Here is a 15,597-nt window from a genome sequence, read left to right as displayed (position 1 = left end):
GTGCCATTGAATTGATTCTGACTCATAGAGACCCTATATGGTAGAATAGAACTGCCCCCACAGGGTTTCCTAGGCTCTAATTTTTACAGAGACAGGTGAATTCAAACCGCTGGCCTTGTGGTTAGCAGCCGAGCTCTTAACCATTGCACCACCGGGGCTCCTTTACAAGAGTTTGCACATATTAGGGACTTAACCCAAAGCTGTTGGTTGAGATCATCTGGTTTAATCCCTGGTAAATTCAACTTGCTTTAAACCCCAGAGGTTTGGTGAAGAAAATAACTTTTTGAAAAGCCTGTTTCATTCCAAAAATCTAGCTGTTTAAATGACAGTGGTCCCACCTGCTGGCTGCCTTTTTGTTGAAAGCAATTCTGGGAAATGTAAACAAAATGCTTGTGCATTCTAATAACCCAAGCCTATCATTGCTTTGCTTTGACTGAAACAAATGTGTCAATTTTCAGCCTTTGTTTGGTGAAAGCAATGTTTGGATGCTGGCGAATGTTTGCATTACATGTTTGTTTGGAAACTGATGCTCCATTCAGAAAGTCTGGAGCCACAGCCCTTGGATCCACAGCCTGGGATCACTCCATGAGCTTTGTGGACCATCCACCCAGAGATGCTCAGCTTTTCCCCAGAATCCAGGAAGTGTTGAAATGATGGACTCCCATGGGCAAGTGTAAATGGGATGAAGCCTTCTGAGGAAAGGATTGGATGTGGAAACTTTCTGAGGACAGATGGACGAATGGATGGATGGATGGGCGGATGGGGGGATGCGTGGATGGACGGATAGACAGGTGGATAGCTGCCATCCAGTTAACGTTGCTTGGTCCTGCATCATCCTCACAATTGCCAGCGTGTCTGAGGCAATTGTTGGATTTATTGTGCCAATCCATCTCACTGAGGGGCTCCATTGCCCTTACGTGCTTTACCAGACATGATGTCCTCTGCCTGCCAGCAATTGATTCCTCCTGATGGTGTGTCCAAAGCAAGTGAGTCCAACAATGTTCTGTTGTGATCCACAAGGTTTTTATTGGCTAATATTCAGAAGTAGATCTCTAGGCCTTTCTTCCCAGTCTGTCTTACTCTGGAAGCTTCGCTAAAGCCTGTCCACCACAGGTGATCCAGTAACACACAAGCAACCAAAATACAACAAACTGACAGATGGGAGGTGGAAACCAGTTTCCATCAGGTCAACTCTGACTCACGGGAGCCCCATGTGTGTTGGAGTAGAACTGTGTTCCACAGGGTTTTCAATGGCTGGTTTTTCAGAAGTAGATCTCCAGGCCTTTCTTCCAAGGCACCTCTGGGTGGACTCCAACTTTCCAATCTTAATTAGCAGCTGAATGTTTCACTGTTTACACTGCCCAGAGACTTCTCTGAGGATAGGACTCATGAATAATTATAACAGTGGCAAACATTTATACAGTGCTTACTGTGTGCCAGCTACACATTGTGTATTATAATGACAGCTCTGTGATGTAGGTACCATTACCATTCCCATTACATGAGGAAAAGCAGACACTGTGAGGTTAAGTAACTTACCTGACTTGGTGTCACCTAGCTGGTAAGTGATAGAGCTGGGATTTGATCCTAGGCAGGTTGGCTCCCTTGTCCCCTTAGCCCCCTCTCAGGTGACCCCCTCCTGTTCCTGGTATTTAATCTAGGCACTGTGTTTTCCCAGTGTTACACTTTGTCTGGCATGATTTTTTTTTTAATATTTATTGTGCTTTAAGTGAAAGTTTACAAATCGAATCAGTCTCATACAAAAATTTATATACACCTTACTATATACTCTTAGTTAAAAAAAAAAAAAAATTTTTTTTTTTTTTACTCTCCCCCTAATGAGACCGTGCACTCCTTCTCTCCACCCTGTATCCCCGTGTCCACTCAGCCAGCTTCTAGACCCCTCTGCCCTCTCATCTCCCCTCCAGACAGGAGCTGCCTGCATAGTCTCATGTGTCTATTTGAACCAAGAAGCTCACTCCTCCCCAGTCTCATTTTCTGTGGCATGATTGTTTTTAAAGTCTCAGCAATCTTTCTTAAAAGTGTCTCAAGCTAATCATCTGATGGACCTTTCCTTGAATAAAGCAGCAACAACAAACCCAAAAACTAGCTGTTTGCAATGTCGATGCTGCTATCTGTCCTGGCTGTCTTACAGGCTTGTACAGAGGATGAAACGAGATCATGTGACAGGGCTTTGAAAAGGCCCAAAGCACGAGGCGAATGCAGTTGATTATTATTAATCTGCACTCCATCCTGATTCATACTCTTAAATGAGCAGTCCTTGACAAGGCATCTTCCACGTCCTCATTTTCCCTAGAGTATGTGGCCGAATCACCCATCCTGTACCGTGGGTCTCTTGAAGGTGGCCCACACACTTGCGTTTGTTAATTTCTCTGTTCTTGTCCCAGTTTCTTGGCACCGTTTGGCTTGGTCCAAAAAAACCCTTATTCTTGTGCATAGTGATAGCTTCTCTGCGTCTCTTGACTTTTTCCCCTGGCGGTCTCCCTCGGAAGTCCACCAGTGCCTCCTTCTGTCTCAACTTAGGTTAAGTTAATCATCTGACTTTCCTAGCAGTCTGTTGCCATGGAGGTTACTGATGTCACACTGTCAGTATTGTGATGACCGTGCTAACAGGCAAAGAGGGCTTGGTTGCTAGTGGAAACCCTCCCTCAGATGAAACTCACCGAGGGTTAGTAACCCGCCTGACTGCAGAGGCTTTCGACCACCATGTGAAGGGGTAAGTGGATTAATCATCAAGGTGGATTCCATTTGAGTATTTTCCTTCCATGTGCATGTTCCCTCTAGGCAGTTGTCTGGTGTTACTTGAGATTGGTGAGGGCTCTCTCAGGGGTTATTTTTTGGGAAGCTGGTGAAAACCACAGAAAGCTGTCCTCAGGAACAAATGTCACAGGATCTGCCTAAACCAGCTTCTAGTAAAAAAAACAAAACAAAACAAAGGATTCTGAGGTGCAGTGTCCTTTTCTTTCTAGCATTAGGTTGTTCCCTAGAGGCCTGAAAGTGTTAATTCAGCTTCCCAAACACGTAGAAGAGAAGGAAACTGACATTTACTAGGCACCCACTATGGGCCATAAGGAGCCCTGGTGGCGCAGTGGTTAAGGGCTCAGCTGCTAACCAAAAGGTCGGCCGTTTGACTCCATCAGCCGCTCATTGGAAACCCGGTGGGGCAGTTCTACTCTGCCCTCTAGGGTCACTAGGAGTCGGAATCAACTGGACGGCAGTGAGTGGTATATGCCAGGAAGTGAGTATCCTTAAAGAATATGACTTTAAAATGGAGAATTGTTAAACCAGGGGTTCCTGAACAAGCCTGTTGTACATAACAATTCATGACTCTTTCTAGCTTGGATACAATGTTTTTCCTAATTGGACGTTGATTGATCATCAATAAAGGCAAAGTCATTACTTAAAAATTGGTCTAGATTCTCCTATGCTGAGTAATTATCTTGCAGTTGTTTTCACTGCAATATTGAAAAGGTTTGAAACATGATAGGAATGAGGCACAACTAAGTCCTAAATTAAAAATCTCTGTAAAAGGGTTGACAAATGGGTCCGTTTTCTCAGGATTTTGTTAAGTAGGTAGAGGGGTCAGTTTTGGGGGATAAAGGGACCAACTGAGTAAAACTGATTGTACTTGAGCCTATGTGGACGTGGATCCCTATATCGAGACTTGGCATAAATCTATATAAATAAATTTGTGTGCCAGAGAATGAATAGCTGACTTTTTTTTCAAATGCCAGTTCAGCAATTACAAAGCCTGTTGGTGGTTAATTAAAAACTACCATCTCGTTACATTCCGAGTAGAATTACAAGTGTGAAAAGTACTGCCGTTTGCAATAACTGAAGACTCCACAGTCTCCGTACGCTCATCAGAAGGAGGGCAGGGATAAATAACTTTTATTTAACTCACTAAAAAATCTCTCTCGGCTCTTTCATACTTAATTAACTTCTTATCTTCTTGCAGCTTGAGTCTTACTCAGAGTTCCTGAGCAGTAGGGGGAATGTTTGTTCATTTGTCCACATTTGTGCAGATTTTCTCACATTCGTTGAGTAGAAAGGTTAGAGATAATCGAACCCCAAGGACTTGGGGCAAAGTGATACCCATCCAAGGCTTTGCACAGAGGTGGCTCATCCTGGCAGGAATTTATGGCACAAAGGAGCAGAGAATGGTGATTTTTGCTTCGCTGCAAAAATCTGGGGAGATGGAGTTGTCAACACTTCTGTGTACTGATATTTAGCATTTACTTGTAAAACTATCTTAACGAAATTAATGTTTTACTATTTCAAAAGTTCCATTATCAGAAAAGAGACCAAACTTCTAGCACCATGGTGGACGTGAAGTGTCTGAGTGACTATGAATTACAGGGAGAACTTAAGAAGCTTGGATTTTCACCTGGCCCAATACTACGTATGTATCAAGCGTTAAAGACGAGCACTTATTATCTATAAACTACCTCCGAAGACTGAAAACAACTCACAGTAGGAGGGAGGTATACAATAAAAACTATTAAATTAGAAATCAGAAAATACATGTTAAAATGGCTTGGCAGCAGTATCAGACCTCCTCTCTCTTCACCAGGGGGAAAGAGAATCAAGACCAACAGCCCAAGGCTGATTCCTCTGAGGTGGAGGTCAGACATACCTCTTCTCGCCAACCTTTTTACCAGTTCTGACGCCAAATGTCCCTCCCACGACACTCTCTACTTCTCTGCCGGGTTTGATAAATCACTGGAATGGCCACACGCAACTCACAGACAAAACTCATGATTATGGGATTTAATAGGGAAAGTTAAAAAAAAAACAAAATAACCATACCCACTGCCGTCAAGTAGATTCCAACTCATAGTGACCTTATAGGACAGAGCAGAACTGCCCTACAGAGTTTCCACGGAGTGCCTGGCGGATTTGAACTGCCGATCTTGCTTAGCAGCTGTAGGTAGCACTTAACTACTACACCACCAGGGTTTCCTAGGGAAAGTTACCTGGGGATTATTAGGAAGGTTACAATTCAGGATTAGGAACGACCGAGGATATAATTCTTCAATCAGAACTGACTGGCCTTTCCCTGGTTGTTGGCCCGGTGGCCCCTTGGCCCCTTGACCCTTTAGCCTGGCCTCTGCCCTACTCCGGCAAGTGTTACAAAGCTCTTTAGCACCATCAGTAACTGCCTGGGGGCACCCCACTCTACCACTAAGCCTCCTGCCCGAAGGCGCTCAGCTGTCTTACTCTGTGGTTCTGCACGCCCACCGTAGCCGTCCCGCTCCATGGGCCAGGAAGCCCACTGTGCCATCTCTTGCCAGTCTCCCAGTTCCGCTCCTGCTGTTTCTCTGTGACCCTATGTATGACAGAACAAAACACTCCCCATCCTCACAATTGTTGCTATGTTTGAGCCCACTGTTGCAGCCACTGTGTCAGTCCATCTTGTTGAGGCTCTTCCTCTTTTTCGATGACCCTCTACCAAGCATGATGCCTTTCTCAAGGGACTGGTCCCTCCTGACAACATGTCGCAAGTATATGAGATGAAGTCTCACCATCCTCACTTCTAAGGAGCATTCTGGCTATACTTTTTCCAAGACAGATTTGTTCGTAATTCAAAGGCATCATTTCTCCTTCAGCCTTTCTTATTCGTTGTTCAGCTTTTGCATGCCTGTGAGGTAATCGAAAATACCATGGCTTGGGTCAGGCACACCTTAGTCCTCAAAGTGACATCTTTGCTTTTAAACTCTTTAAAGAAATCTTTTGCAGCAGATTTGTCCAATATAATACATCATTAGATTTCTTGACTGCTGCTTCCATGGGCGTTGATTGAGGATTCAAGTAAAATGAAATCCTTGACAACTTCTACCTTTTCTCCTTTTATCGTGATGTTGCTTAGTGGTCCAGTTGTGAGGATTTTTGTTTTCTTCATGTTAAAAACTAGTTGCACTTTATTGTATACGAACCTGTTTTTTTTTTTCTAGTATGTACATTATGTTCTTTATTTATGTATTTATTAGAAGCTCCATGAGGAGCACAGCCTTGTCTGTCATATTCTTGGATGTATCCCAACACCTGGCCTCACCCTAAGTGTTTGTGGAAAAAAAGGGATGAGTTGTGGGGACCCCTTCTTTTTTTTTTTTTTTTTTTACCATTACTGAACTTTTTTTTTTTATTGTACTTAAGATGAAGGTTTAGAGAACAAACTAGCTTCTCATTAAATAATTAATACACATATCATTTTGTGACATTAGTGACATGTCAACACTTTCCCTTCTTGACCTTGGGTTCCCTATTACCAGCTTTCCTGTCCCCTCCTGCCTTCTCATCCTTGCCTCTGGGCTGGTGTGCCCCTTTAGTCTTGTTTTGTTTTATGGGTCTGTCTTATCTCTGGCCGAAGGGTGAACCTCAGGAGTGACTTCATTACTGAGCTAAAAGGGTGTCCAGAGGCCATACTCTTCGGATTTCCACTGTCTCTGTCAGATTAGTAAGTCTGGTCTTTTTGTGTGTGTGTGTGTGAGTTAGAATTTTGTTATACGTTTTTCTCCAGCTCTGCTTGGGACTCTGTACTGTGATCTCTGTCAGAGCAGTCAGTGGTGGTAGTCAGGCACCATCTAGTTGTGCTGGACTCAGTCTGGTGGAGGCTGTGGTATTTGTGGTCCTTTACATTTTGATCAAAGATTCTATCCTGATCAAAAGGGGGAAAATGTAGAACAGAATTTCAGATTCTCAAGGAATCTAGACTTTCTGGAGCTGTTAAGCTGGATGAACCCCTGAAACTATTGCCCTAACATAACCTTTAAACCTTAAAAAAAAAATATTCCCTGAAGTCTAAACTAAAAAATTGTTAGCTTAATTAGTAAAGAATGTCTGCCTTGAGCATTGTGGTCTTTTAAAAACCATCTATATAGGATCAAATTGACAACAGCAACTTGAAAGGTTAAATAGAAAGCTGAGGGGGCAGTGAGTTTATGTTACTGGGGGGGAACAATTCGGAAAAGGAAGGCGAGAATGGTTGCACACTTGAAGGATGTAATCAATGTCACTGAATTATACACGTAGAAATTGTTGAACCGGTGACGCCACTTTACTGTAAAAGCCAATAATGTAAGGTACGAGAATAAGAACCTGAGTTGTAAAATATCATAAATCCAAGAAGATCACATACAAAACAGAACGATTTAGCCTGTTCTCCGCATTCTTCCTCAGCTTCCACCAGAAAAGTGTATGAAAATAAGCTAGCGCAATTGTTGGTCTCCACTCCCTCTGTGGCGCCGGTGATGAATGGACTTGGAGAGCCAGATGAGCCTCAGGAAGGTGATCCCTGTGAAGGTACCATCACTGCCTCTACTGCTAGACAGCAACCTCGCACTTAGTAATGCCTCGTTCAGCAGGACATATGCCCCTTACAGTGGTGTGCAGGGTGGCCTAGGAGATATTCGTGTGACCTGTTGTTTGCACACAGAGCCTGGAAAATAAGGCCGCAGGGCTGCAAAAGGAAGCTGTAATTCCATGTCTATATTCACATCAGAGACTCAGTTGGAGGGAAAGTGGGGGTGGTGTGTGTGTTGGAGGTGGACTGGCCAATTTACATGTCATCTTACTGACCAGAGCCAAATCTGTGTTTGATTTCTCATATCAGCAGTTCCCACAAGTAAACTCAGGGTCCCCTTTGAGGTCTCATACCTTTGCTTCGCCTGAATCAATAAATTTGACCATTATTTTCTTCAGATTAAGTGATTTCATGCCCACTAAGAAAGGTGAAAGGAACCTGGTGGGTACAATGGTTAAGCACTTGGCTGCTAACCAAAATGTTGCTGGTTGGAACCGATGAAGTGACTCCAGGGGAGAAAGACCTGGTGATCTGCACCCATAATGATCACAGCCTAGAAACCCTATGGGGCAGTTCTATTCTGTCCCATGGGGCTATGAGTCGGAATCAACTGGGTGGCATTCAACAACAACGACAAGAGAGGTGATCCAGATCATACCTCCCTGAACTCCTCCAGTGCCTCCTGCCCTCCTGCCTCACCCAGGAGCTGACCACAGATGGTCTCTCCCTAGTCTTAGAGTCGATGGGGAGCAGCGACCACTGGGATCTGTGGGCTTCACTGAGAGTGGTCCCGCCCCAGGTGCTGCATTCCCCTGCTGTAGCTCCTAGTTTCAGAGCTCAGAGGGGATGAGCTTGAAGATTCCCACAATATATTTCAAGGCTCTTTTATTCCACAGATATTTATTAGGAGTTTTCTATGAGCCACAGCAAAATAACAGCAACTATCACATTTTTTGGGTTTTACCACTTATCAAGGACCAACAGTGTGGCTGGTGCTTTATGTGAGCTACCCTGTTTCACCAGGGAGACTGAGTGACTTGTCCAACATCATACAGCTGGGAAGCAGCCCTAGGACATGCCATGAAAAGGACGGGGCTCGTCAGTCCTCATCACCACTGTATGCCCAGCTCCTGGAATAGCATGGGGCACAGAGCAGGAATTCAGTATGTGTTTGTTGGAGGAAGGTTGACAGAACTGCTGTTCGAACCCAGGTCTGATTCCAGAATTGTGCCCTTTTGCCACATCCCCTACGCTGTGCTCACAGTTTCTGTCAGGGTAGACACGCTACTTTTTTTTACCATGTTTGATCTACAAAAATGGCAGTTTCATATGGTTCAAACTAATAGTTCAATAAACCATGCCAAGGGCCTAGAGCTCTCTAAAAACTCCCCTGTGGTGCCTGGTATCGGAGGCAACATCAGTGCTAAGAGCTGCTTCCAAGGACTTGGCATGACTTCCCTCATTTGGGAAGAGCATCAGGGTTTGGGATGGACCCCACTGACCCCTGAGCCAGGACAGTTAACATGGGGATGCCTCAGGGCAAGTGGCTGCCCCAGACCTTCCTGGCTGTGGAATGTATACAGAAGTCCTGTCCTAGACCTGGGCCTGCCTCTGTTTCCTGCCACGGAAAGGAGGTCAAGGGCCTAGAGCAGGCCTCTGGTAAATCTCAGTGCCAGGCCTGAAGATTCCAGCTTTCCTGCCAGAGAGAAGGCTTGTGCTCTCGCTGATCACAACTGCCCATGGCGCAGGTCAAAGCTGCATGACCAGTGTGTCGTGGTCTCAGGTCAAGCTGCCCTAGCCCCTCCACAGAGGTGGAGCTTATGGTGGAGTTTATGCCAGGGCTAGGAGAAAACTGGTCCTTCATTGTGTAAGTTTTGCCACTGCTTCAGACTGTGTCCACCTGGTGCCAGCCAACTTCGGGCAATCAGGTAAGAGGAGGAAGCTGTGATTCAGTCCTGCCGTTGTAACGCCAGTCTACGTTATCAACGGCCCGTGATCATGATCGGTATAAGTCGAAAACCCGGTTCTTCAGGTCAGGTCTGAATCAGACATTTGAATTTGCTCATTGGAGAAGTGTGTAATTCCATGTCTGCATTCACACCAGAGACTCAGCTGGAGGGAAAGTGGAAGGTCAATTTGTTCATTGCCAGAGAGAATGAACTTTGGCACCACTAGGATGGAGAGATGGGTCTTTTGGGAGAAGGAAGGGGAGTTACAGACCTGTGGTTGAGCATTAGGCAGACCAAACAATTAATTGGTGGGTTAGATTTTTGTTTTTCGTTTCTGTTTTTAATTTTCACTCCTTATTTTGGCACTGTGTGGGCATAGCTTTAGTTATCCAACGTCCTTTCAAACTTCCCAAATACGTTTGACTTGGAGGGTGCATTTAGAGTTCTCTCCATTCACGGCTTGCCCTTCGGGGATGCTGAGCTTCTGTTAAGGGTGATGGAAAATCTTGGGAACTGATGAGGTTGATGGTTGAACAACATGATGAACACGACTGATGTCGTTAACCTCTACCTAGGTCCCTGCGTGGTGCAGTTTGTGCTTGACTACTAACCCAGAGGTTGGCAGTCCAAACACACGCACTGGCATCACAGAAGAAAGGCCTGGCAATCTGCTTCTGTAAAGATTACAGCCAAGAAACCCCTATGGAGCAGTTCTACTCTGTCACACATAGGGTCAGCATGAGTCGGAATCAATTCAATGGCAACAGGTTAAACTGTTAAACTGTACAGCTGAAGATTGTTGAAATGACAAATATTTTACTACATACGTATTTACCGCAAAAACAAAAAAAAACCTCTGCGGAAGGTGGAATACCACATAATTCCTCCCGTAACCAAGTTTATTAGAATGCTTCTCCACAGCTGAGACTGAGGGCTGATTAATAACAACCTTTTCTGTTCCCGGAAGTCCCCCTGGTTTTAAAGCCTATTCGTGCAGGTCGGACTCTCTCTTCTCTGGGTGCTTTTTTGTGTATAAAAACCAAAAAACCCATTGCTGAAAATTGTCCTGCCCCATTTTGATATTCAGGTATGCTCAGGGCTTACAGGTTGTTCAAAGGAACAATGACTGGACTGAAAACAGCCACCCACATGAGCGATCCTCAGGCAGACAGCGTACTTCTCTCCAAGGCACACAAACACGACAGTCTGCCTGAGACGACCCTCCCAGGTGAGGGCCTAACAGCGTTTCAGAAAGGCCGCGGCAGCTCTGGAGAAATTCTTTTCCCTCAGAAGGGCAAAGTGAATTTTCTCTCCCTCACAAAAGTCTCCTGCCCTCTGAGAGAACTCACCTCCATGATTGGTGCTTACCCCCTTTGCTAGCGCGAATGTCCTCACGGCCTGTTTTCCTTTTGTTTCCCATCATCCAGAGTTTAATACCACTATCGTTTTGAAAGGAAATATCACACTCTCAACAGAAAAAGGCAAGGGACCCAGAAAAGTATGTACGACCCTACCTCCTGGATACTTTGCACATAAATTAAAAATAGGAAATAGCACTTGGCACATGGGAAAGAGCAAGTCGCCACATTCTGTTATGGTGGTAAAAATCCTAGTTCACAGATTTTAAAGTTTTAAAGCAAGGTTCTGTTTTAGGAGACTGTCTCCCTGTTCTGGCAGAGGACCCAGGGTAGCAGGGTCACTCCGGCCCCTCCCTGAGCTGGCTCCCCCCTCTCCCACTTTCCCTCCAGCTGTCCTCTTTTCTGTCCTTTCCCCACTGTAGCCTGCATTCACGTGTAGGTTCTGCATGGGTCTGGGCCCAGGGCAAGGACGGAATGAATGTGAGGCCTGTCCCCTTCTCTTTCCCAGACACTCTGAGTTCTGGCTTCTACCCCCACCTCCCTGGGGCCAAGTGTGTGAGGGTGGCAGGCTTTGGGGGTGAGGCCTAGCTGGCTTAGAGTCCCTGCCCTCCTCCCACTTGCTACTTGTGTGACCTTGGGGAAGTCACTTAAATGTTCTAAATCGACTTGTGCACTTTAATAGCAATACCTACTCCCTGGGTTGTGCAAACAGTTAAGCGGTCAACCACTAGCTGAAATGTTGGTTGTTTGAACCCACCCAGAGGCGCATCAGAAGACAGACCTGGCGATCTACTTCCGAAAGGTCACAGCCTTGAAAACCCTATAAAGCAGTTTTACCTGCACATGTGGTGTGAGTGACAGGCAGGTAGTCAGTACAGCGCAGGATATGGCACATAATGGACACTCAGCAATGAACTCCAACACGCCCACTCCGGGGGCTTTGTCTCAGTCTACTGATCTCTGTCCCTCTCTTTGCGACACCTGCCTCTTCAGATTTCAGCAACTCTGAGCTCTCTCTCTTCTGGGTTCTACCCCTCTGACTGTTTCTGTTCTGCCTCTTTGTCTTTCTCATGGCCCCTAAATGAACCTTGTGCCTGAGTTCTGTCCTCAGCCCCTTCTGTTCCTGCTCTGCATTGTACCGGTGACCGTCTCATTCACTTTCCACCTCTGTGTCTCCACACAAAATAATCTTGTGGCAAAGGCCTGCATATCCAACTGCCTTCTGGAAACAAAGCTCCTTCCTGCATTGATCCAGCAAATGGTTACCAGTAATTGTGGACATTTCGTAGATTATATACATGTATTTGGAGCCCTGGTGGCATAGTGGTTAAGAGCGATGGCTGCTAACCAAAAGGTTGGCAGTTCAAATCCACCAGCTGCTCCTGGAAACCCTGTGGGGCAGTTCTACTCTGTCCTATAGAGTTGCTTTGAGTCGGAAGCAACTGGAAGGCAGTAGGTTTGGTTTTGGTTTATAGGTGTATTTACACATAACACATACTGGTCTCAGGCTGAGGGCATCCAGGACCAAGCTCCTGATCACTCACTTAAACCTGCAGCCCGTTTCTCCAGATGGTTTTACCACCTCCCCCGCTGTCCAGGCTCAAAGCCTCAGGGTTATCTCCAAACGTCCACTCCCCACAGCTCCTCACATACGATGCTTTGCCAAGTTCTACGGATTTGATTATGATGTTTTAAAAAATCTATTGCTCCTCTCTCTTTCCACTGCTGCTGTCCTAGCTTACACCCATATTACCTTTTTTTTTTTTTTTGCAAATACTGCAAAATCCTCCTAACTGGTCTGTATCGCCAACCTTTCCCAACTCCAGTTCAGATCCACAATCAGGAATTTAATCATGTCATTCACTTGCCCGGGGCCTGTCAGTGGGCCCCACCTGCATATAAAAGAAAGTCCAAACTTACTACACGTGAAGACACTCCGAGTATCTCTTATAGCCTTATCTCCCATATCAGCCAACCCAGCCGACACTCGCCTTCTTGCTATACCTCTCTCACTTCCTTCCCATGTGCCTTTACCCCCATTGTTCTCTATGTCTGTAATTCTTTTCACTCATCCCATCTCCTACCCACCCAGGGGCGCCTGGGAAGAAAAGCCCTGTGATCTGCTTCCGAAAGGTCACAGTCATTGAAAAACCTGTGGAACTCAGTTTTACTCTGACTCACATGAGGTGCCGTGAGTCAGAATGGACTCAGCAGCAACTGGTTTTTTGTTTTACCCCATGCCCAATTTCTATTCCTGTGAAATTCCTGCCATCTTCTAAGGAATGTCTTAAATACCACTCTTGTGAATCTTTTCAGTAGATGTCACAGCATCTTGCGCATAGTAGGAGCCCAAATCTCACGTTGCCAAGATCTACCAAACAACTCCAGTGATGAGATTAATTTTCAAATGTGGTCTATTATTTAAACTACTTGCTGAGTTTAAACAAATGAAAACCCCAAGTAAACCTTGCTGTTTTAGCTTCCCATTTAAACATGATTCAAATTTGACAAACTAATTCTGTTATCTTACCAAATTTTCTAAAAGGACTTTTAAAAATCTTCCAAATGGCTCATTAAAGGAATTTTTGCCATTCGGTAAACCAGGGTCCCACAGAAAACCCTTTTGTATAGTTCCTACAAAGACATTTACAGTCAAAAAAGCAACATGAGGGTTTAAAATGCATCAGATGGGACCAATGGCCTTTAATCTTTGTTCAACATAGACTTGAGATAAAACCAATAAAATCAATATTTTCAATTGACAATAGAATTAAATAGGAAGCTTGCGAGGGCATAAAATGTTTCAATCTGAAGGATTTATAGAAACAATTCTAATTCTCAGAACGGCCTCAAGACATCTGTTCAACTTTAAATCTCAATGCAAATGTGAATGAATGTTTAAATTTCCACATAAAAAGTGGTAGAAAGTACGTTTATCAAGACACTTACCTAACACTATAGACTTTAATTATTTACAAGCGGTGCTCTGTACATAACCGTCGTCAAAGTACCTAGAAAGGTGGAATTTGCATTTCTCTGAAACACGAGGGAATGCATATTCATTTTAGTAGATTTCTAGTGGAATACAACCCACATTGAAATTTGAATTATCTTAATTTATGGACACTTTTTAATGCAGTGTGTATATGTTTCGCCAAATCACATATGCAGCCAATTTGACAAGGTCATTAAGGCCACTCTGAATGGAAGGTCGACACTTTTTTTTTTTATATCAGATAGACACTAGATGCAACTTATACTTCACTGATGGAGTGAAAGTTAAGACAATATGTCTAACTTGGGCTCTAAGGGAGCCCTGGTGCACAACAGTGAAGTGCTTGGCTGCTAATCAAAATGGTGGTTAGAGCCCACCCAGTGGCTGTTCAGATTACAGCCAAGAAAACCGTGTGGGGCAGTTCCACCCTGTCACACACGGGGTCGCTCTGTGTGGGAATCAACTCAATGGCCCCTAACAACAACCATATCAACCACCCATAGCTTGTAGTGAATGCTCAATAAATACCATCAAATGAATGATTTAACCATCATACGTAGGTGGTAATAAAGTTCACATGAAATCTTCCTGCTCGTTCAGGCTCTAAGTTCCTTTTCCCCAAAGAGGGAAAACAGGATGTGGATTTGGTAGAGAGGCAGAGAGATCGATAATGTTAGTCGGCATAAAGTGGGGTTTGAGTAGTGTGGTCATATAATTTATCATCCAAAACAGGAGGCTTTTGAGAACGAAAGAGGGCACTAACCAAAAGGGATGCTGGGCCAACAGGAGTAAACTGGGACTGTGCTGGGCAGCCCCAGGCACATGGTCCTCTGGGTCTGGGAGTGGTCCCAAGTGTTGAAATGCACACCCCCCGCTTCAGTGGGCCACTGCATCCAACACCAGAGGACAGCTGGCCCTGGGAGGTGAGTGCTCCTGAGTGATACTGGTTCCATCAGAGTGTTTCCGTTTTCTTTCCCAGGTACAGAACGCTCTTTCCTGCCAGAATTGTGGTCCCTTCTGTTCTCCCAGCCTGGAGCACCCTCTTCTCATCTTGCTACTCATCCCGTAAAATCTATTCCACCAGGAGTTTCTCAAAATGAGCTCTATAGGTCTGGGCCTAGGAATCTGTTTTTTCCAATGAGCCTCTACCCCCTGCCCAAGAGTAGGCTGTACAATTTTGAGGGTGAAAACCCATGTCCTTGAATCCCCTGCATACAATTCAATGCCAGGCAGGTGTGTGCATGTGTGTGTGTGTGTGTGTGTGCACGCGCGTGCTACCGAGTCTCTGTTGGCTGAACTGGAAGAAGGCTTTGTCCCACATCGATGTTGATGGTCTCCCTTTCTCTGACTTCCTGTTCTGTACCGTGCGTTTCATCTCTGAGACATACCTTGGTGTATTCTCTTGAGAGACAACACTTAGGTTACATGACTTGATGACCATGCAGCGAATGGTTGCAATAGAGCTTCTACCCCTGGGTCTCAATCTCCCAGTTAACATCTATTTATCGAATACAGGACATTGGGTTAGACCTTCTTGAGGAAGAAAATAAATGCGGAAGGAGGCATAGTCCCTGCCCTGAAGAAACTTAAAAACTACAAAAAGTATAAAAAGTATGGACTCTGGAGCCAGACTGCCTGGGCTCAAAGCCCAGCCCTGCCACTAACTCGGACAAGACACTTGACCTTTCTCTTTGTTTTGTCTACAGATAAGGATAACAATAGTCTCAGCCTCATAGGGTGTTGTGAGGATTGAGTTAAAATATGGGAAAGAGTAGTGATAACACCTGATAAAAGCTACGTAAGGACAAATAAAACCTATTATTATCATCAGTATTATTATATAAAAGCATGATATTAATTTATATGAATACAAAACAGCACACTTAGTGAAAAACACTGTAATAGAAACTGGCCCTTCAGTATTGAAGTCCTAAGTGCTGCAGAATGGGATTTACTAGGGCACCTACAGGG

At 44.8% G+C, this 15,597-nt stretch overlaps 1 protein-coding gene across 1 annotated transcript in view; it reads left to right on the top strand.

Annotated features, from left to right (window-relative positions):
• Positions 1-4,341: 4,341 nt before the first annotated feature.
• The window catches only part of LEMD1 (LEM domain containing 1), a 53,549-nt gene continuing 42,293 nt past the window's right edge, over positions 4,342-15,597 (top strand). The window contains exons 1-2 of the mRNA XM_049858478.1: positions 4,342-4,423; positions 10,701-10,771. Of these exons, the coding sequence (XP_049714435.1) occupies positions 4,342-4,423; positions 10,701-10,771 (153 nt within the window). The remainder of the gene's footprint in view (positions 4,424-10,700; positions 10,772-15,597) is intronic.

The sequence above is a fragment of the Elephas maximus genome, chromosome 18 (assembly GCF_024166365.1).
Source record: "Elephas maximus indicus isolate mEleMax1 chromosome 18, mEleMax1 primary haplotype, whole genome shotgun sequence".
In the NCBI taxonomy this organism is placed as follows: domain Eukaryota; kingdom Metazoa; phylum Chordata; class Mammalia; order Proboscidea; family Elephantidae; genus Elephas; species Elephas maximus.
The sequence above is the reverse complement of the archived record's forward strand: the minus strand, read 5'-3'. Positions and strand labels throughout refer to the sequence as shown.